General features: G+C 38.4%; 2 protein-coding genes across 2 annotated transcripts; both read left to right on the top strand.

Annotated features, from left to right (window-relative positions):
* The first annotated feature begins 375 nt into the window (after nucleotides 1-375).
* Nucleotides 376-7,316, top strand: LOC147320028 (matrix metalloproteinase-18). Its single transcript, XM_086307840.1, has 10 exons — nucleotides 376-507; nucleotides 2,527-2,792; nucleotides 3,176-3,324; nucleotides 3,437-3,562; nucleotides 3,911-4,072; nucleotides 5,113-5,242; nucleotides 5,364-5,500; nucleotides 5,610-5,769; nucleotides 6,696-6,796; nucleotides 7,177-7,316. Exons 1-10 carry the CDS (start codon nucleotides 376-378, stop codon nucleotides 7,314-7,316), a joined length of 1,503 nt encoding a protein of 500 aa, XP_086163966.1.
* Nucleotides 7,317-9,975: 2,659 nt separating this feature from the next.
* LOC147320027 (collagenase 3-like) lies at nucleotides 9,976-12,858 on the top strand. The gene is made up of 10 exons (XM_086307838.1): nucleotides 9,976-10,113; nucleotides 10,277-10,524; nucleotides 10,613-10,761; nucleotides 10,917-11,045; nucleotides 11,156-11,317; nucleotides 11,447-11,570; nucleotides 11,662-11,795; nucleotides 11,899-12,058; nucleotides 12,167-12,270; nucleotides 12,444-12,858. The coding sequence occupies exons 1-10, from the start codon at nucleotides 10,015-10,017 to the stop codon at nucleotides 12,551-12,553; spliced, it is 1,419 nt and encodes a 472-aa protein (XP_086163964.1). The 5' UTR covers nucleotides 9,976-10,014; the 3' UTR covers nucleotides 12,554-12,858.
* The last annotated feature ends 9,452 nt before the right edge of the window (nucleotides 12,859-22,310 follow it).

The raw sequence follows: 22,310 nt of genomic DNA, 5'->3' as shown, positions 1-22,310 counted from the left end.
AGTCATTCTAAAGAACTTTGAATTTAATCTTTGTAGCATCCGTTGTGATTTTAATTTTGCAGGATGTGATAGGAGTAGCTACTATGGCAGGAATGTTGATAAAAAAGCAGAATGAATACATAAGAATTTTGGGCCAGTTAGGACTGTTTTCCTACACTTTCCTGAGAAGCTTTATAAATAAGGGCTCTGGTGTTTCTTTGAAGAAACTTTCTGGAATACCATGCTGTGTACTGAAACACCTTCCTGTTCTTGTTGGGACAAGAGCACATAATTAACATGTGACCCATGCCACAGCTTTGCATACAGCACTGTATATCAGCAGCTGTGCATCTCAAACACATACTGACTTGCTGGGATACTTGACAGTTAAAGAAGATGCTCTGGTTTTATTTCCTGCCTCTTGTGATGTCCAGCCAAACTCTAATGATGGCTTTGCCTCTCTGGATAGCAGATCTGCCAAAGAAACCTCCTCCTGGACCATCTGCAGCTGACCAAGAGTTTGCAGAGGTATTGTGCATTTTTGGAAGGATATGATCCCTGTAACAAAAAAGAAAAAACAAAAGAGAAAAGAAGGCATGCTGCTATATTTGTAGGTCTTTGCACTGCGATATTGTTGTTTTATTCATAGAGGGGTTTAATCTGGAACCCCACTTTATTGTCTACTTCAAGTGCAATATTGACTGCTGCTTGTAGGAATTTGCTGTATGTGGGGCCTGGCCACTGTGTATTTCAAGGAGTAAAACATTATCAAACTGACATTTTGTGAAGAAAGTCAATAACCTAATTTCAGTGTGTATGGGTAGGACATGCAGTTATACCTGACTGACAATTTGTGCAGATTACACTATCAACACTTTTTTCAAGTAATACTATACTGTACATCTGTGCTCTACTATATATTTTTTTTTCGTTAAGAAACTGTCGTTTTAGGTTGGAATTACAGACACTGGAAAATAAGAGTTAATATTGATAAATGGTCCTGCCTGGACTTGAATTTAAGTTTTTTTTTTTATAAACTGCATAGAGTCGGCTTCATAAATATAATTAGATTATACTTTTAGATTATTGCACACAGTTAATTATTTTAATGACTTAAACCAACCAACTCTTCTCTCTCTCTTTTAATAAATAATAAGTTGTTAGAAATCTCTTTGATATAGTGACTTGATTGGATAACTAATTCATTTTTGGTTTGTCTTCTTCACCTTTGATGCCTCGCCTGAGGAAAAATGTGGTGCACTGATAATGATTCTTTATGAGGGTGCCCTGTGAATGCCTGTGAACCACTTCTGAAGAAAACATTGACTGCAAGATAACACAGCAGTCAGGAGACAGCAGCAGTGAATAAATAACACTGTTAGAACTCTTGTCATGTTCATGCTGAAGCTGATTTCAATAACAGAATTTTTACTATTTGATGAAGTGCATTTGAAAGTTTTACGCTTTATTTCAAACAAGCTTTAAAAGACATCTTTATCAAATCCTTTATGAACCATTTACTTACTACCAATTTTAAAGATAAATTTGATGTGTGCTCCTGGTGTCCTTCTATGGAGTTTTAATAATATTAATAACAATGATTCTACTGAGGGAGAGTATGAAACACAGCTACTTGTACACAGGTAAGTCTGAGTGTGTCTGATGTTGACACCTGCAGTTACATGAGTGCTAAAGTGTTTCTGCACGGTGCTATCATTAAAGGTCTGAGGACATTTCTGGAATTCTTACTGTAAAGTTACTTCAGGCCTGGTTGCGCATTTGTGTTCCTCCACAGCAACAATGGCAATGTGTGAACATTTGTACTTTATACAGTGCTATGGAAAAAAAGCATTTTCCCAGCCATCATTCCTTATTTTTTGTGTATTTGTCATATTTACATGTTTCAGATCATCAAATGAATTTTGATGTTAGACAAAAAAAATAACTGAATACAAAATGTAGTTTTTTAATGATAAACTCAGTTGTTAAAAATACAATACAGGTTGTTATACTCATAAATATTCATTGACTAGTGTGTAACTACCAGCAATACATTCTGAATTAACTCCTCCAGGAGTGGGCACCAGTTTGTGGAAGCCACCATGTTGCCCCACCATCTTGAATACAGTGGCAATGATTGACATCGTCATTCTTCCTAATCACATCCTATATATCTGGTTAGAGACTAGCCACATACTCCACATACAGTAATACCCCAAAGGTGGAGGAGAACAGAACTTCAACATATGAAGTGTATGGTTTATCAACTGAGAAGGGTCTGCTTCACCAAGTGACGCCACATTCTCACATCATATGAGAGTATATTTGCAAAGTTTCAGAGCACCGCAGTGTCAGATCCACTTCATAGAAAGTTTTGCTAACACTGGCTAGCAGCAGCTAAGGCGTGATGGGCAGGTGTGTTATAACTTTAAGTGTGTCAAAAATGCAAAAAAGGTAATGATGAAGGGGGGAAACACTTTTTCACAGCAAAGTAAAGATGTTTATTTCAACTGATTTACTTTAGCAATACCGGTTATTTTTCTTCAGGAATATCTGCGGCATTTCTATGGCTACCAGCCCAAGGCAGAAAGACAGAAGAGGACCACCGACATAAGTAAAGATGATGATTTGACAACCGGATCCTGTGATAAGAAGACAAAGGTGCAGGAGATGCAACGGTATTTTGGTTTGCTTCCAAGTGGAGAGCTCACAGAAGAGACTCTAGCAGTGATGAAGAAGCCACGCTGTGGACTGTCAGATGTGGAGCAAGTTGGAGAAACAGTTCGCTGGACGAAGAAGAGGATCAGCTACAGGTTAGAAACAATAAAACTGATTTCTGTAGTCAATATGGTAAATGCTACTTCACAAGATTAGCGTTCACAGCGTTAACTAGCTTAGCTGTTAACAAAGTACAGCTGAGGCTGATCAGAATGTTAGCCTCAAACATGAGTCTGATGCTGTTTTGGTTATAAATCTCAGTACTGGTTAAAAAATAGAGCAGGGTAATAAATGATCTACCAGGTTTCAGCTATGTTATGGCAGGAGACAGCAGATTGAAGTAGGGCTGAATGAATACCATGAATGACTGTTCAGAATTTTAAGGGTGTCAGTCTCTCAAAATAACATAAAAAGCATTCAAATTCAATGTGTCACATCAGTAAAGGTGAATCCATTTAATGGTGATTTTTATCATTAGAACAGTTAGCAAGAAACTCCCCATCCCAGCACTGAAGGCTCAGAAAGTCTTTAGAAGAGCATGGAAGCTTTGGTCCAACGTCACACCTCTGAAATTTCGCAACCGGATCATGACCATGGCTGACATTGACATCTTTTTCTATAGTGGAGGTAAGCTTTAAAGACTGTTCTCCTCATCCATGTATAATAATGAAGCAGATGGTAAAGCGAGGCGTAAAGGATTTACTAAATAATAAAATAATAGCACCCTGTGTTGTTGCAGATCATAATGATAGTTCACCTTTTGATGGCAGAGGAGGAGTCCTGGCTCACGCCTTTATGCCTGGGCTTCACATTGGTGGAGATGTCCACTTTGATTCTGATGAAGACTGGAGTTTTAATTCTACCGGTATTACCAGGGCAAAACCCCCCAAAAAGCAACAATTTAAAAACATGTGTCACAAATTTTTCTCTGAACATGAAGCTAGACAGAATCAACGTGGTACCTGCATTCTTATGAACTTTTTGTAAGAAAGCAGCAGCAGGTGTGTTTTGTGTGTCATAATTGTTTGCTTATTGTCAAGATGCTGTATGACTGAAATACAGTGCACTTTACAGAAGTTACATATTTGGTGGACTGAATGAGAACATTAATTTGACCTAACCTGGAGTGATTTAGTGAAACATGGGTGGGACTTTTGTGTTACAGCCTTCCTGCATCACACGAGTACTAACATGATGTGCGCTCCTGCTCCAGGTATCAACCTGTTTGCTGTGGCAATCCATGAATTTGGCCATGCGCTTGGCTTGTCCCACTCATCTGATCCTGGAGCTATCATGTACCCAGCATATAACTTTGACCCCAACTATGAGCCCCAGCTCTCCTTTGATGATGTCAAAAACATCCAAAAACTGTATGGTGAGTTGCTGCTGGATACTTTCGATGCTTGAGCTCAGAAATGTTGCTTACCATTAGCCGCAGTTTCATTACAAGATATTAAGCAAAGCCCGCTAGCCTCAGAATAACTTTGAAGTTTTAAAATGGAAAGTTTGTACATAAAATAATAATAATACTGACAAAAGAACAGCCACAAGAATTTTGGCTGGTTTTGCATTAAACATCCAATCCAGCAATAATTCAATAACAAGAGGTCATTTAGAAGAATTGAACATAATTTATTGAAATAGAGAAATGAATATATTTGGCAATTAGACTAGATGTTAGGACAGGACCCCCCCGGCTTGAATGGAGGTCTGAGTAATGTGTCTGTGATGGAGATGGGGAGGAGGTGGGTTGTAAGAAAGAGGGTCTAAAAGCAGAGGTTGATTGGCTCGAAGGAGGCAGGCAAGAAGATGATTGGATTAGATTAAGAACATGAATATTGAGATTGACAGTGTGGGAAAGCTGTAGACATGTAAACAACAGAAAAGAAGCTCATCACCCAGTAAAGCAGCCAGATCAGTGATTACAGATCTTCCTTAGTGAAATCACACATAAGCTTAATTTTGTTATGTGTAACAAAAACTTGCAGTGATATTGATTTGCTCAAAACCATTATAAACTGGCCACCATCAGTTATTTAATATCCGTTCATATCTTATATTTCAGATTATTCTGTTTCTTTTCAATAGTTTAAGTATTTTTTAATCCTCATTATTATTATTATTGTTATTAGTTTTAGACATTATTAGACAATTACAACAATTGTTTTATTTTGTTTTCTTATAAGATTAAATACAATTTGGTTAAAGAACAACGGATTGAAATCATTATGGCAAAATGACGTCATGGTGTAAAACATATGACAGAAACAGTAAAACAAACATTTCAAGTAATTTTCTTTTTATTCTTGTTTCCTTTTTCTTTGTTTTCTTTCTTCCTTTAAAAAAAGATATTTACAATATTTTATTTTCAGGGGTAATCAAGTGTCCTTTTCTATTCCTCTCTGCTGTGTACAGGAGTCAATCCCAATTTTACTTCACTGACCTCAAAAAGGCCTCCTCCAAAAACACCTACAAAATGTGATCCGTATTTGTCCTTTGATGCAGTAACAGAACTACAACAGGAAGTTTTGTTTTTCAAAGACAGGTATGTAAATCTGTGCAGTCTTGGACATAATTCTCTCAGTGTGTCTCTTTGGTCCGAGGATTACAGGAAAACTGAACTGAAAAACTGAATATTCATTTGAGATAGCCTTCCTGCTTTTCAGGTTTATGTGGCGCAAACATCCTGAATTTGAGGAAACGCGTGTCTCCTTGATTAGCAGTCTTTGGCCAGACACTGTACCGGCCAACTTGGATGCCGTTTACGAGAATACGTGGGAAAATGTTGTTGTGTTTTTTAAAGGTAAAGACACAAAAAGGGGTAAAAAAAAATCTACAAACCCATCGGTTTAGTGTCTGGCAGTAGATTAAAATACATGTGTACATGTGTTATTATAGTGTTTTTGTTTCAGGTAATCAGTACTGGATGCTGAGGCAGTTAAAGCTTGAGGAAGGATTCCCTAGAAGCATCTCAACCTTGGGCTTCCCTTCCAGAATAAAATCTGTAGATGCTGCTCTTCACTTCAGAGATGAGGGCTATACTGTGTTCTTCACTGGTGATGAGTGTTGGAGGTATGTAAGATCATAAAGCTCTTTAGTCCGGTTTTCAGTCTTTATGCTGACCACCTACCTACTTCAAAACGTGAAAGATCACCATACATAAAATAGTTAAAAACAATATACAGCCACGATCAAAAGTTTAAGACCACTTGTAAAATGGCAAAAAATCATATTTTGCACAGTTGGATCTTAATAAGGCTCCTAGTGGAGCTTCAGCATGCAGCAAGAAGAAATGGGAGTGAGACAAAACATTTTTTGAGCGTGTAATTTATTGAAAACAACGCTTAAACTGAAATATGCAAAGTATGATTTTTTTTTGTCATTTCACAAGTGGTCTTAAACTTTTGATCGTGGCTGTAGCAAGACTTGTCTGATCTTTAACCATTTCATTTAATCTTTACTGACTGATGTAGATGGAGAGGTGTGAGACATGTTTATGTACTGGAATCACCTTTATGCAATGAGATGACAGGAAACTATTTCCACTGTTGGCATCTTACATAGATGGGTGTTCCTGATAGTAGATGAAAGAGCAATCAGATATATGAGATCCAGACTGTCCTCTTCTGTTGAAAACTTTAAAAAAAATAAGTAAAATTTACTTTAAAGAATTTTGTATGGCTATGTGTGAGTGCTGTTATTATTTCACACATAGAAACAGAACATCATTGCGTGAGAACCAGTCTAAACCAGACAGGCTTCCTGCTTACGCTTTGATGTAATACAAAATTACACATCTCTAGTACAAGTGGTTGCAGAATCAACTGTTGTCACCAACTTGACTATTTGTCATCAAAACGGTGCTTTAAGTAAAGTAGTCATGTAGTTTATCACACTTCCCATGGAAATGTTGTCATCCATAAACAAGAAAATACTGACATTAATCTCTGCTTTTCTAAAATAACTATTATATTTTATTATTATATGTGATAATGTAGATACAACGAGGAACAAAGGTTGATGGAGGGATCACCAATGTCTGTTGAGGAGCAGTGGCCAGAGATCCCAACGCCTATAGATGCTGCTGTCTTCTATGATGGTACTTACATCACTTTTCTTTTAGAGCCCTTTAAAATGTCAATTTCTCATAAAAAGAAATTCAATCCAACAAAATTTACAGTACATTTACACTAACACTTCATAGTTTTCTGCTCCTTTGCTGTTTGACTCTCAGATTAATAGAATATCTTCACTAACTGTGATTGGAAAATACTTGCATATAGACATAGAGTAAAAAAAAAAGATGTAAGGTATAAAGGTTTATAACCAAGGCAGTACTATCCAAGGTACTTAAACCTTTTCATTATGAATACTTTTGAATGCACTGTACACAGACAGTCCTTGCCCCATACAGCAAACACAGTTTGCCACAATACATTTTAAGTTTCAAATTCTAAATGAATATTGATTTCCCCACAGGATCTGTGCACTTCTTCAAAGGAAACGTGGACTACAAATACGACTCCAACTTCAAACGTGTGCACTCCATCAGTCGTGTTAATGAGCTGCTGGAATGTGAAGTGAAGGAAGGCAATGAAACAGTGACAGAGAGGAGATAAGTGAAGTAATGCTTTCCCTGGAGCTTGACGGTGCTGTGCATGCGTACACAAACTTTTACGTCCAGTAATAACCACAATGTATCGAACAGAAAATAGAGAAGTGGTTAGTGTGTGGTTAGTCTTACCTCAGTGTGTAATACAGTGATGTAACATTGGAATTTGTACAGTTTTCATGATTTGAAATGTGTGTTTTAATCTAATTTTGCTGCTAATTTTAATTTTAAATCTCTCTATACAAACATCAACATGTGATATAGAGCTATTCAGCCAAATGTAACATTTATTTTAAGCTCGTGTCGTTCCATCAGAGGGATTTATTTTTTACTTAGCAAAGAAAATTTGATATTTTCCTGATTAAAAAACATCTTTGCTTTTATGTTGAAACATATTCACTGTGCGTGCGTGCGTGCGTGCGTGCGTGCGTGTGTGCGTGCGTGCGTGTGTGTGTGTGTGTTTGTGTGTGTGTGTGTGTGTGTGTGTGTCTTTTTACTGCTGTTGCCTAATTTACCTGAGGCTGAACATTACTTTATAAAGTCAAAACTCTTCATCCCTGTGTCCAGTATTGTGTAACACTGACAGAAATGTAGTTTTCCTATAACAGTGACACAAAGTGTTTGGGGATAATTACAGGTAAGGTGGAAAACACCCACCTGCAGTCGACTCACAGAAAAAAAAAGTTTCAGTTTCCAAAACTTTGTGCGGTTGGGCACTATTGAATGTGTAGAATAAACTGACTTGAATTTTTTTATAATAGAAATGTTGACAATGTCATGACCAATTCCTGGCAAAATACTTCTTTTCATTTGGAATCATGTTGGATCGTGCAAAAACCAAAGTGTTCATAATAAAAAAAACACTTTCAATTCCTCTATTGAGTCTTTGACAGAATATTAAATTTATGTTAACACATCCATTACAAGAAAACACAGGTGAAAGTGTTTAATGTGACAAGAACATCTAACTGTGATAACTGTTCTGAGCTTATTAAGTCCAGATACCAAATACCATGTGTGAATGTGTGTGTGAATGTGTGTGTGAATATGTGTGTGAATGGGTGAATGACTGAATGTAGTGTAAAGGGCTTTGGGGTCCTTAGGGACTAAGTAAAGCGCTATACAAATACAGGCCATTTACCACTGAGAAAATAATTTTTAAATAATTACAGCTAAGAATTAAACTAGCTCTGGAAACTAAATTACAATAAAGTGATAAAAATAGTAATAATTCTGGAACAAATACACACAAAGAAAATCCTCAAATATGTTTAAATCTGCTTTAAATCAGCTATAAAGTCAATTCTGCACAAGAGCTTGAAAATAGGAATAGTTTTTACCCTCTACACCACAGACTTCAGCCACTGCACAGAGACCTGCCATCTTCAGAAGTTTTCTGATGACTCTGCGGTGGTTGGATGCATCAGCAGGGATGATGAGACAGAGTACCGGGCTGTGGTCGACTCCTTTGTCACGTGGTGTGAGCAGAATCATCTGCAGCTCAACGTGGCAAAGACCAAGGAACTGATCGTGGACTTCAGGAAGACCAGGAAACACTTGACCCCTGTTTCAATCCAGGGGGTCAGTGTTGACATTGTGGAGGACTATAAATACCTTGGAGTACACATTGACAATAAACTGGACTGGGCTAAAAACACCACAGCACTTTACAGGAAGGGCCAGAGTCGTCTCTATTTTTTGAGGCGACTGAGGTCCTTCAACATCTGCCAGAAAATGCTGAGGATTTTCTATGAGTCTGTGGTGGCCAGTGCGATCCTCTATGCTGTTGCATGCTGGGGGAGCAGGCTGAGGGTCGCAGATGCCAACAGACTTAATAAACTGATCCGTAAGGCCAGCAATGTTGTGGGGATGGAGCTGGACTCCCTCAAGGTGGTGTCGGAGAGGCGGATGCTGTCCAAGATAAAGACAATGTTGGATAACACCTCCCACCCACTCCATGACATGCTGGTCAGTCACAGGAGCTCGTTCAGTGAGAGACTGAGATTACCGAAAAGCACCACTGAACGACACAGGAAATCATTCCTGCCTGTGGCCATCTCCCTGTACAACGCATCCACTTAACACACTGTTTGCTGCTACAACTACACATGTTTCTTTTCCAACTATTTATTTATGAGTGACTTATGTATGTATGTATGTATATATATGTATATGTTGTACTATTCTTAGTTAGCGTATTGTCTGTCTTGTCTTAATGTTGGTTTAAAATGGAGCACTGTAACAAAAAATAATTTCCCCCAGGGATCAATAAAGTATTCTGATTCTGATTCTGATTCTGATTTTAATTTTATTTCTAGAACTTTCATAAAGTTGAAAGCTGAGCTTCTGTGAGCTTCATAAAATCATTAAATCAATTTGATTTTCTTCACACTGTGGGATATGGAAGTCAGATCTGAATAAAAATCAAATGAACTAAAATCTGATAATTACATATTTGGGGCTGTTCTAATTATCTCATGACCAATTTCCTCTGCAAACTGCAACAATGATTCAACATCAGTGTTTTGGGGGTTTTTGTACATGTAACACCGTCATGAGCAATCAAAGCCAGAGTTCCCCTCTTCACCATAAAAGGAGCATTTCGTTAGTCACTGACGGCAGGTAGTTACTCAACACATCCAAACTCCAGCCTATATAACAGCTTCTCACAGCACTGAGACACAAGTTGCACACAACGAGGAAGCATGAAGACTTTGACTCTGAGCATTCTGCTTGGCCTGGCAGTGGCAGTTTACTGCATGCCAGTATCTCAGATTACTGGGCAAGATGAAAGTTTTGCAAAGGTATGTGTACTTGGCTGTTTTTTATTTTTTGGCATAGGCTAGAGTGGACAAACGTTGTGATTATTTTAATTGTCCATCCCATGTTGTTATTTGTCTTGTTTCTTGAGCTTAAACATGCTGACAGATATTTGAGTGTAAAGCTCTGAATATTTCTCTCTTCCAGAACTACCTGAAGAAATTCTTCAACCTCACAGAGGAGGAGGGTCCAGCTGTCAGAAGGGGCATCAGCCCGCTGAACAAGAAGCTGGCTGAGATGCAGAGATTCTTTGGTCTCCAGATCACCGGGTCTCTGGATGCTGACACTTTGGCCATGATGAAGAAGCCCCGCTGTGGGGTTCCCGATGAACAGGTCGCTCGTTTCTCCACTTTTGATAACAACGCTAAATGGCAGAAAAACAGCCTCACATACAGGTGAATGATCTAAAGACACAACATAACACACAACGTGAGAAAATGTGACCACACTAATGATTTTCTTGGATATTGTTGTGCTCTGCAGGATAGAGAACTACACACCTGACATGTCTGTGGCAGAGGTGGATGACTCCATAGACAAAGCTCTGCAGGTGTGGGCCAAAGTCACTCCACTGAGGTTCACAAGGATCTACAGCGGCATTGCTGATATTATGATCTCCTTTGGTCGCCGGGGTGAGTCTAAAAACACACTAAGTAATATAATCACTGAACGTTTTTATTGTATTATTGCACAAGACAGGATCATCCCACCTATCAGTCAGGAATACTAAGCTTTTTTAGTGTCTGTGTTTTGTTTGGCCAACCCTGAAACTACTATCTTCTAACAGCACATGGTGATTATTACCCCTTTGATGGCCCTGATGGCACTCTCGCCCACGCATTTGCTCCCGGTGATGGCATTGGAGGGGATGCCCATTTTGATGAAGATGAAACGTTCACGTTCCGCTCAAACACGGGTAAGTTTGTTTACTTTTATGAACTGTGGTGTCCAAATTATTACTCTGTAGTGTGCGACCTGAGTTATCCTTAGCTGTAACCAATTGTCATTCTGTGTTTTCTACTTCAGGCTACGTCCTCTTTATGGTTGCTGCCCATGAATTTGGTCACTCTCTGGGCTTGTCTCACTCCAATGACCCCGGTGCTCTCATGTACCCAGTGTACTCATACAGTAACCCTGACACCTATATTCTTCCCCGGGATGACGTTAATGGCATCCAGTCCCTCTATGGTGAGTGCTAAATTCTTTTTTTGGTTTTATTCAATTAAAAATATTTGAGTTGACCAAAATCTTAGAAGAGCCTGTGCATAAATAATTTTACAACTTACAACAGTGTGATATTTATTAAATTACCTCCAGGTCCAAATGAGGATATCATTGTACCTGGACCTACAGCCCCCACTACTCCTGATGCCTGTGATTCAACGATGGTTTTGGATGCTGTTGCCACACTGCGAGGAGAGATGCTCTTCTTCAAGGACAGGTATCACAAAATAAATGCATGAATACCTGAGCTACTGAGATTTGCTGACTGATCATTTACATTAATGTACATTTTCTGTGTGTCTTCACAGATTCTTCTGGCGCAACCACCCTCAGAGCAACACACCTCAGCAAACTCTCATCACAAATTTCTGGCCCGATGCCCCTGTTGACATTGATGCTGCTTATGAGAGCCAACAATCAGACCGTGTCTTACTTTTTAAAGGTATGCTTTCTCAGTGTCCACCTAATGCAGCACTCCTTTGAAGTCAGCATTTTTGTGCCTTTACATAGCTTTACTATAAAGTCTACTTCTTATTTGTTCACAGGTCAGCAGGTGTGGGCTTTCAGCGGCTATGATCTTGTAAGTGGCTATCCTAAATCAATATCCAGCTTTGGTCTGCCTAAAAAAGTGAAGAAAGTTGATGCGGCCCTCTATGACGAACAAAGTGGGAAGACTCTGTTCTTTGTAGGCAGTGAATACTACAGGTGTGTTCCACTAAGACCTGAGAAAATTAGGCAACTGATTTTCATACAGCAGCTTACAAGTTGTATTACAAATGTTAGATGAATCTAAATACATTTTTCTTTTCCCAGTTATAATGAGGCCACAAAGAAGATGGATAAGGGATTCCCCAAACAGGTGGATGAGACCTTCTTGGGAATGACCTCCAAAGTGACTGCAGCTCTGCAGCAAGGAGGTGAGCAGCAATTCAGGCTTGAAGACCACTGAAACGAGACAATGATTTCTGTTTTTGATATTTCTGTTTTTATCTTTTGAGTTTACATGTAATGAATGATTGCTATTTTAACATGTTTAAAAATCCCTCTGGTCTGTTATGCAGCACTAACATGTAGCATCTCTGTTCTGCAGGGTACACCTACCTCTACAGTGGACCACAAATGTTTGAGTACGCCATGTGGAGCGGGAGGCTGTACCGTGTGCTGCCGAACAGCTACTTCTTGCCCTGCACCAAATACTAGAAAAGATTTTGAATGCTAAGGCACAGTAAAAAAAAAGAAAAGAAAGAAGAGTAACTGTGTCAATATATTTTTGGATATTTAATTTTATTGTTAAAAAGTTAACAGCAGCGTATGTACTTAATACTGTTATTGTTATGTTAACTTTATTAAGCTTTACCATAACTTTTTATTTTGTTTTATTTATGTCACACTCATTATTTAATTTTTCCGTTCGCTAATTGTTGTTGTTGTGTTTTGACCTATTTATGTACACAAAAGGTCAAATGGAGTACAGTAAAAATAAATTGACATCATCAATAAGCACATTTTAAATGTGTTACTGTTGTGTTACAATGTTACAACCATAGGTGGATAAAGTACACACACTGGTAACTCAAGTATAAGTACAGATCTTCCTGCAAAAGTTGAAGAACTGCTTCTTTACTCAAGTAATAGTATCGTATTTTTCGGACCATAAAGCGCACCGGATTATAAGGTGCATTAAGCAAACAAAGCAGTCATATAAGTCAAACTTTACTCAACTCATTCTTCTTGCTTCCTCCACTTCCGTACCATTGAATCATTAATACTGAATTCTGTCGCAGCTGCTCTATTCCCGTGTTGTTGCAGTATATTAATGACTAACCTCGTATTGTGGATGGATTATCTCAGTTGTTCTCCTGACTGAAGTTTGGTCCGTTTACAGCATTCTGCCATGCCATTGCATTTGTCCCTAACCATCAGGAACCCTCACGTTAACTTTTATCGAGTGGAAAAAAGTTAGCGTTCATCCTCCAGCTTCACTGTGTTTATGTTATGCTAACATAGCTGTGTCGCTAGCGATCATGTTGCACATCATTATATACCAGCTAGCCCAACTTCAGTAACCCTACAAACGCCACTGCTGTTTAGTTTTCTGTCTTCATTTATGTTTGAAGTGATAGCAGAGCTGTACGTTTGAATTTTTTCAGAAATCTCTCATTCAGAACATGCTATATCATGTTTAGGTGGAAGCTAGCGAGCTAACTTCCTACTAACTTCTAACTCCATTAAATTTACTAAATTCTGTTTTCATGGATGCCTGGATGTTAAACTTAATTGTTACACCTGGTAAAGCAGCAACACTGATCATTTTATTAAAGATGAAAGAATTTAGACAGTTTTTAACTCTCACTGATGCCGCAGTGTTTGTTTGACTTTGGGACCTGAAATGGACGGAGTTTAGGACCCAGATTACTCTGCGAGGCTCCTGACTACAGTAGTCATAATGCTCCGACAATCCATTAAGCCTGTGGCTTCGTAGTTTAGCAAAGTCGTACTAAAATGTTTTTTGACAGATTTTTGAGCGCTTTGTACCACATAAAATCGGTTTGAGGTCAGTAAGCACAACCAGAATTCATACATAAGGCGCACCGGATTATACGGAGCCCCGCAGGGGACATGGGAGAAAAAAATAAATTAAGACGGACTTTTGCGAGATCTCGCAAAACAAACTCAGGATCTCGCAAAAGTTTTGCGAGATCTCGCCAAAGTTTTAGCCGCATTCTTCGGAGGCCGCCAGCTCAAAGCCAACCAACTACATTCACGCCTCAAAATATCTTAAAAGTGTATTTTGTGACCCAGAAAGAGTAATATTACAACTAAGTAGCTGCCGCCATTGTTGGAATTCAACTTTTGTGAGATCTCGCAAAAGTTTTGCGAGATCCCGAGTTTGTTTTGCGAGATCTCGCAAAAGTTTTGCGAGATCCCGAGTTTGTTTTGCGAGATCTCGCAAAAGTCCGTCTTAATCTTTTTTTTCTCCCATGTCCCCTGCGGGGCTCCGTAGGATTATATGGTGCACTGTCGATTTAAAAAAATAAAAAATAAAAAATTAAAGGACTTTAAATGGTAAATGGACTGGTTCTTATATAGCGCTTTTCTACTCTCACTGAGTACTCAAAGTGCTTTCTACATCTGGTGCATTCACCCGATCATACCCATTCACACAAGCACATTATCTAAGGTTTTTAGTGCTTCTATCTGACATTCACTCGAATTCACACTCCAATGGATGCATCAGGGGGCAACATGGGGTTAGTATCTTGCCCAAAGATATTTGGCATGTAGACTGGAGGAGCCTGGGATCAAACCACCAACCCTCTGGTGAGTAAATGACCCGTGATTTTTAGCTAACTGAAACACAGTTGGTCATATTATAATAAAATTCCACAACAGAAAAGAATACAATTTGTATTTTAACTTGGAATTAAATTCTTAGGAATGTAGGGTAGCAGAACAAGTAGAATAAAAGTAAAATACAAGAGATAAATGATTCTAAAAAAAGCCTGCACTAGAGTGCCTCTTTTGTTCAAGCAGCCTTTGAATAACACAACGTTAGCATACTTTGTTTTGTTTTAAATGTTGCTTCACAATATGCAAAAACAGAACTTCAGCAGTGACAGCACAGTGATATAGTGGTTAGAGCTATTGCCTCACAGCAAGAAGGTTATATTTTTAAATCCATCCTGGGATCTTTTCCCTTTGTAGGTACTTCAGATTTCTCCCAACAGCCCAAAGACATGCATGTAGTTGGGTTAATTGGTGATGCTAAATAGGTATGAATGACTCTGGTGAAGCCTGACACTGGACTAGATAAGTAGACAAAATACAGCAGCTGCACCTTCGACTTACAGATATATGTAGCAAACTACACTGAAAGAGTTGGTGTTTATAGATGCACAGTGACAGGAAACAACTCACCTCAAATATCTTAAACCTAAAGTAATGAGCTGTTTTGATAATGCAGTTATACAAATAGAGATATTTCTGTAAAAATGTAGGAAGTGATAGTCAGAAAATAAAGAAAAATGGTAATAGTAAAACTATCTGCGAGTTTTACACCTGAAACTATTACAGCTTTGTGCTAATGGATAATGGTGACTAGCATATTCTTATGCTTAATATTTAGCGTATATAAAAAATAAAATAATTATCACATTTAACCCTATAGCTTTAGCTAGTACACAAGCATGCTAACGCTTGCTAATTTGCACAAAACACAAATGATATGTCAGCATTTTGATGTGATGAGGGAAGGTCACAGGATCACCAAAAATATTACAAGTCATTCTGAGTACTTTTATTCGAATTAAGTTCTAATTATTTCATAATGGAAGTGGCTGAACTACAGTAAAATCATATAAAAAATATCATATTAACTATTGAGAGAAAAATTCAGAAAATATCAGCTTTGATTTTGAATACCGTGATCATTAGTTCATTGGTCTCAGCTTACATAGTTCACAAGTAAAAACAAAGATTTATCAAAGATTTCTAGTTCTTAGGTTTTGTTCCTGTGCCCCTGATGTTAAGTGTAGGTTTAATTCTGTCATGTTTATTTTCTTGCTCCCTAGTTGTGTCTCATGTCGCAGTTTGTTACTCCTGTCCCTGTGCGCCGTGTTTGTCCTATTCAGTGTCAAGAGCGTGCCTCTGCGCCTGTCGTGTGTTTCCTCTTTTATTTTGATAGTCCCTGTCCTGTGTGCAGTGTGTCTGATTTTGCTTCCCTTGTCTCATTAGGTCTTATTTGTCCCAGCTGTGTTGCCACCTGTTCCCAATCGTCTCATTGTCCTGCTTGTGTATTTAAGTCCTTTGTTTCTCTGTTAGTTGTTCCATTGTACCCTTACTGTGCTGTGTTTTTTCCTCTGAGCTCCCTGTGATCCTCGTCCTTAGTCTCTAGTTTTCAGGTTTCTAGTTTTCTAGCTTCCTAGTGTTAGTGATGGCCAAATGAAGCTTTCTGAATCATTGAAGCTTGTGTTCATTACTCAAAGCTTTTCAACACAGTCGTCTTTGGTGACATCTGGTGGCCAAAAATATGAAGAGCAGCTTGAATCCACAAAATAAAATGAACTGCTTCATTATGACTGCCCATGCTACAGAGTGGAGTTCACAGTTGTTAGGTTTATGTTGGCACAAACCTGTTGCTGACTGAGACGAGCGCTGTTCCTGCCGCTCGAACCCCAGTCACTCTCAGTCAGCTCCCCTGTAGCACTGCCTTTTATTGTGGTTACATGAATATGCATAGGTTCCTTAACATATGACATCTTACACATTGTGAACAAAGAGTACCTCGTCTGTGTGTAGTGTAGGTATGTGTGTGTGTGTGTCAAGATGTGACCCTGTGAATGATCTGCTGGCGCCCGTGAGTCCAACAGTTCACCTAAACAGACACAGAGTAGGTGTCCTCCTATACTATAAATCAGAAAAAGAAGGTACGACCTCTCTCATGACCTTAGGATGTGTGTGTATGCCAGAGTGCTCTGGAACGCACACAGAGTCTTTGTAGACTACTAAGGATCAGACATCCTGTCATTATACAATCGATTAAATACCTCTAAGCATATATGATTATATGTTTCTAAGCAAAAATAACAATCCAACAATATAACTCTGACAGCAGATCTATCTGATGTTGGGCCACCGTTGTGTTGCTTTGAACATGTATTTTTGGGGGTGAAGAAATTGTTATGTTTATTTGTTTAATAAATAATTTTCATCAATAAACTTTCCTTGTGCCACGGTGTGGTCTTCCTTTGCTTGTGACTTCTTGATGTTGGTAAATACAATAGATTAAAATTGCATATAATATACATATAAAAATGCACAACTCATTATGGAGTATGCTTCTGTTGTGACCAAAATCAACTCAAAATACTCCCACATGACAGAACCTCCTTCCACCCTGGCTGGCTGCATATCTCTCAACAGAATAATCACTGGTTTGCTGTCTCTCACCATCAAAAAACTCCACAAATCCCGCAAATGATTCACTTCCTTATAAACCACCGAATCAAGAACCAAAGCATTTAATGAAGCTTTTTAATGACGTCACTGATCACGTGACTCTGGCCAAATGAATCAACTGCATGGTCCTCGTCCAAGTCTCCGGTGATCAGAATGGGAGGCTCCCTGTCAACATTCACTACTCCTCCAATCTCCAGCTCACCACCTTCTCTGCTGTTTGAATCCCAGGCCTGCAGCGGCGGCTCGCGACGAACGAAGAAGGATGGTGAAGTGAACAATACAATACAACTTCATTTCTATAACACATTAGAAATCTTGCCTTTCCCTCTAGTTAATATTTCTTTTATGACTTTATATCATGCACTTTTATGCTCATTTAAATTCTTGTTTGCTCTGTACCTGTTGCTTTCCTATGTATCAGTGACAGTTATCTTCTTGCATACGTAGTACTTGCTTTGGTCCTATTTCTATTATCCTCCTCCTATACTCTCTTACTTGTTAAGCACCTTGGCATACCCTTGGTTTTTAAGTGTGCTTTATAAATAAAGTTTATTGTTATTATTATTATTATTATTATTATTATTATTATTATTATTATTATTATTATTATTTAAAGACCAGAGGTACACCAAAGTGCTTCTAAATACAATAGTAGGAAATAAAAATAAAATTACATAAAATTAAAGGATAAATCAGCAGTCTAATGTAATGCAAATCAGTTTAACAAATGCAATAGTTATCAGCTTCTTCTAATTCAGGAGAATAATGCAAACTAAAACTACATAATAATTCACAATCTTTAGTTAGGGGTATAACAGATGCAATAGTAAAGTGCAAAAAACACTACCAGATGAAACAAAGCACTAATTAATCGGCAATGCTAAGTTAAATAAATAAGTTATTGATCGTAATTTAAAAGATCAAATAATTCAGACACGGGAATATCAACTGGAAGATTATTCCGGTAATATAATAATATAAGTTAAGATTGCATATAGGTGCAATTGCAAAGTACAATGAATACTACCTAATAAAAACTCTAACTAGCCAGGAATGCTAGATTAACCCTTTAAGACCTACCATAGAACCAAGTCCGCCAGAGCTTATATTATATTTTTACATGCTGTGGAGCCATTTTTGGGAGCATTTCAAGTTGCTGTACATCAATACAACCATTATAGCCCAAATTTTAATAATATGTCTGCATTAAGTGCATAGTAATTACATAAATTACAAAAAAGTGCAATAAACTACAAAAAGATTGAAAATCGTTTTTGTTTTTTTAACATATATTTCTAGTTAGAGAAATTTAAGAGGCTTATCTCTCAAAACTGTAAATACAAAAAAGTTGCACAAAATAGTTTCCCACCACAGGAAATTTATTTTGAGTGTCTTAATAGGTTTATTTTTGAAATACACCAATTTTTATACACTGCAGGAAAAATGAATATAAATATAAAAACTACAGGCAGACGTTGTTTTATTACAAGAGACAAACAGACCTGTCACAGCTATAAATGAACTTAAAGTACCTGAGTTTCCCACTGTGTTCTTCGCCTCCTACAGCTTTAGACAAAGGGGAGAAGCAATTTTAATACATAAAGATATTAATTTCTCAGTACTCACATTTATAGATCCAGAGGGTAGATTCCTAATCATTAAATTATCTATACTATGTAAAAAGCTATGTAAGTACATAGCTTCTTCCACTTTTTTTTAGTGCACTCTCTGAACACCCAGATTGCGCACTTCTTGGGGCAACCTCAACTTTGGACTACATGAAGAAATGGATAGGCTCAATACAGCAGGAACTCAGCACAATTTGCGGTCCACAAATATAATAATCAGACAGTAGATGAGCGACTTTGGTCTTGGCGACGCATGGCGCTCCCTTCACCCCAACTATAAGGAATATACTTTCTTCTCATATGTCCATCACTCCTACTCTCATCACGATTATTTTGTAGTCAGCAGCTCACTGTTGAGTGACATTTCAGACACTGAGATACACCCTATAGCTGTCAGCGATCATGCTCCTCTGTCGTTAACACTAATACATCAGAAGAACATTCCACCAAGTAAAAACTGGAGATTAATACATCATTGCTCAAAGATGAAGAATTTATTCAACATTTTATAAAAGGAGTGGACTTTATATTTAGACTATAATGACGTTGGAACATCAACATCTGTTCTCTGGGAAGCAGGGAAAGCTGTGATGAGATGTAAAATAATTTCTTTCTCATCACATAAAAAAAAAAAAAAAAAAAGAATATTCAGGAATTAGAAAAAAACCCCAAAATCTTTAGAAGAAGCCTACGTGTCCCATCGGGAACAGGAAATGCTGAACAAAATACACAAAACAAAACTAGAATTAAATGAAATTATGAATAACAAAACCCTCAATTCTTAGTACAGAGACTTCGCTTGCAAAATTTTGAACACCAGGGCCGTGCAGAGATGTTGAAAGGGGTGGGTGCTCAAAGTTAAAAAGGGGCACATAGAACCAGGGTGAAGAACAACAACACACATTCATCAAGAATCTAATATGGAATCTCATCACACTATATCACTGTCATCAGGGCTGCCACGATTAGTCGACTATCAAAATCGTTGACGACTAATTTAATAGTCGACGCGTCGTTTGAAGCTTTGTAAGATCCCAAGAGACGCAGGAATAAGTAGCAGGATTTAAGAGTGTAATAACGGACTGAAACAGAAGATGGCAGCACTGCATGTACAAGGATGCCAGCTGCCGTTAAACCCCGAAGAAGAAGAAGCTGTGTCCCACAATTCATAGCGCAGCCCAGCTCAGTTTCCAACAATGGCGGCAGCTAGTTAGTTTTAATATTACTCTTATTATTCTTTCTGGGTCACAAAATAAACGTTTAACATATTTTCATAAACTTCACCGAAACTATCTGCAGATTTCATTAAAATTTAGTGAAATATCATCTTGTCTTTATTTTTAGTTAGCACAGACCTTAAACACTTAAAGATGTAAGCTAATGATAGTTATATAAGAGCAGATGCTGCTGGTGCAATAAGCTGTACGTTTTACGTCCATTTGATGCATGATCTGATTAGTCAACTAATCAAAAATAATCAGTGACTAGTCGACTATCAAAATAATCGTTTGTGGCAGCCCTAGGTACAATGTTGCTGTTGAGGGGTTGCTGCTGCTCCTGCTGCTGATAGTGCTGAAGGGCAGGGCTGTGTTGATCTGAGACTGTAGACATTAAAGAATCCATAGGAGAGATGGTAGCTGATTACAGTTTTTCTTGATTGCTTAAACACATTTCTTGAAACTATGCCTCGTATTCCCAAAACAGTAAACACAAATCCATAACGTCTCACCCAATTTCCCAAACACCGTATTGTTAGGTCAAAATGAAGCTCTATACTCAAAACCAATCACTCTTGCTGAAAAACCAAACTTTGCCACAGACAGCATTCACAAGGCCCCAAACACACACATGACAACATAATCTTACACATTGGTGCAATAAATGTAAAACAATATTCCCCAAACTGCCAAGTTATGTTCCTTGTGGTTCTTCCCCTCAAAAACCTTTTCAAATCATGAACAAAAAAGATGAAACCAATGTAGATACAGTGGCACATTTTTATTCATGTACCATACAGTATAACACACACCAAAAACATTAGTCCACCTCAGCATCCTGTCTGTGGTCTGGGTCAGGCCAGAGAATCTCATCCACATCACAGGCTATATTGGCCCTAGCCAGGCAGCGGGGTTAAAATCCTCATGCATGCCTGATCCACACTGGCATGCATATACTGATATGTCAAGGTAGGCATCTTCCATGGCCTGGAGGAGGTGCACATGGACATATGGTTCTTTGTCGTACACTTTCCACCGCCATGCCCAAAATACTCCTCTATCAGGTTTAGAAACGGAGAGTATGAAGGCAGAAAGATGTTAGAACACCAGTCATCAACCATAGCAATGCGATGGAAGCTAATGTAATCCCAAACAACAACGCAGTGGGACTGCTCTGGTTTGTGCTGGTTCCCTGCAGTCCCGCTGGAACATATGTTATCTCAGACTATCAAGAAAAGCAATGAGAAGCATAGCGTTATAGGGTCCTAGAATGGCATGGCAGTGGAGTAACCCTCGTTGGCTGATGGCTGCGCACAGAGTGACATTCCCTCCTTGCTGACCAGGGACATTTACAATAAGCCAATGGGCAATTATGTTCCTTTACCTCCACCTCCTCCTCATTCCCTGGTGTCCTAGACCTCCTCGTCCTCCTCAAACTCTTGCTTTGCATGTCTTTGGATCCATTGTTTCAAACCTGAATGAGCTGACTTTTGTCTATCCATCAAAGTTTCTGATTGGTGTGTGATACATTTTGACTCCTAGTGTTTCCACTTTGTTACAGTTTTTCTCGAAAACTCTATTGTTTGAACCAAAGTCTCAGTTGCCTGAACCCACTTATTGAATCAGTCACTCTTTTGGCAAAACCATAAGCACTTTTCACCTGTTTAGACACATCTTGTCAACATATTATCATTGTGATGCACCTGTGTTGCATAATGGTGAGCACTGGTGGCAAAAGTCAAACACAATTAACGCTCAGGTGTCACCGGTTGAACACAACTCAAAATTTATCACACTTGTGGCTAATGATGTAAGGATACATATAAGCCAGATCACTGGTTTGTGAGGCACTACAATGGTTAGAAATCCAAGAAGAGGAGTTCGTATGAGAGGAGGTCAAGGTGGTCAGCGAGGACAAAGAACAGTAATATCAGATGAAATCAGAGCTACTGTGATTGTCCATGTTCTTGTCCATAGTATGACAATGAAGGAGGCCAGACTAAGGGTACAACCAAACAGTAGATTCACTGTGTCTACCATGATCCGAAGAGCACAGGTAGTTACCTTTTTCGACATCATAGTATGTAAATGTTGACAACAATTACATATGTACAATGACTGTACTACATACTTTACCACAGTAAACATGTTTCA

This window comes from Aulonocara sp. 'chitande type north' Nkhata Bay, linkage group LG10 (genome assembly GCF_057382095.1).
Source record: "Aulonocara sp. 'chitande type north' Nkhata Bay isolate Kocher_YH1m ecotype deep benthic linkage group LG10, A_spYH_male_GT1.1, whole genome shotgun sequence".
NCBI classification, from domain to species: Eukaryota; Metazoa; Chordata; class Actinopteri; order Cichliformes; family Cichlidae; genus Aulonocara; species Aulonocara sp. 'chitande type north' Nkhata Bay.
Note: the sequence above shows the minus strand (reverse complement) of the source record. Positions and strands in the feature narration are given on the sequence as shown.

What these genes read in the sequence shown, in the direction of transcription:
- LOC147320028 (XM_086307840.1), top strand. Translation starts at nt 376, where the DNA reads ATGCTCTGGTTTTATTTCCTGCCTCTTGTGATGTCCAGCCAAACTCTA. An exon ending in CTGACCAAGAGTTTGCAGAG is followed by an intron (nt 508 to 2,526) that starts GTATTGTGCATT and finishes ATTTTTCTTCAG; the next exon opens with GAATATCTGCGGCATTTCTA. An exon ending in AAGAAGAGGATCAGCTACAG is followed by an intron (nt 2,793 to 3,175) that starts GTTAGAAACAAT and finishes TTTTATCATTAG; the next exon opens with AACAGTTAGCAAGAAACTCC.
- LOC147320027 (XM_086307838.1), top strand. Translation starts at nt 10,015, where the DNA reads ATGAAGACTTTGACTCTGAGCATTCTGCTTGGCCTGGCAGTGGCAGTT. An exon ending in AAAAACAGCCTCACATACAG is followed by an intron (nt 10,525 to 10,612) that starts GTGAATGATCTA and finishes TGTGCTCTGCAG; the next exon opens with GATAGAGAACTACACACCTG. An exon ending in CACGTTCCGCTCAAACACGG is followed by an intron (nt 11,046 to 11,155) that starts GTAAGTTTGTTT and finishes TTTCTACTTCAG; the next exon opens with GCTACGTCCTCTTTATGGTT.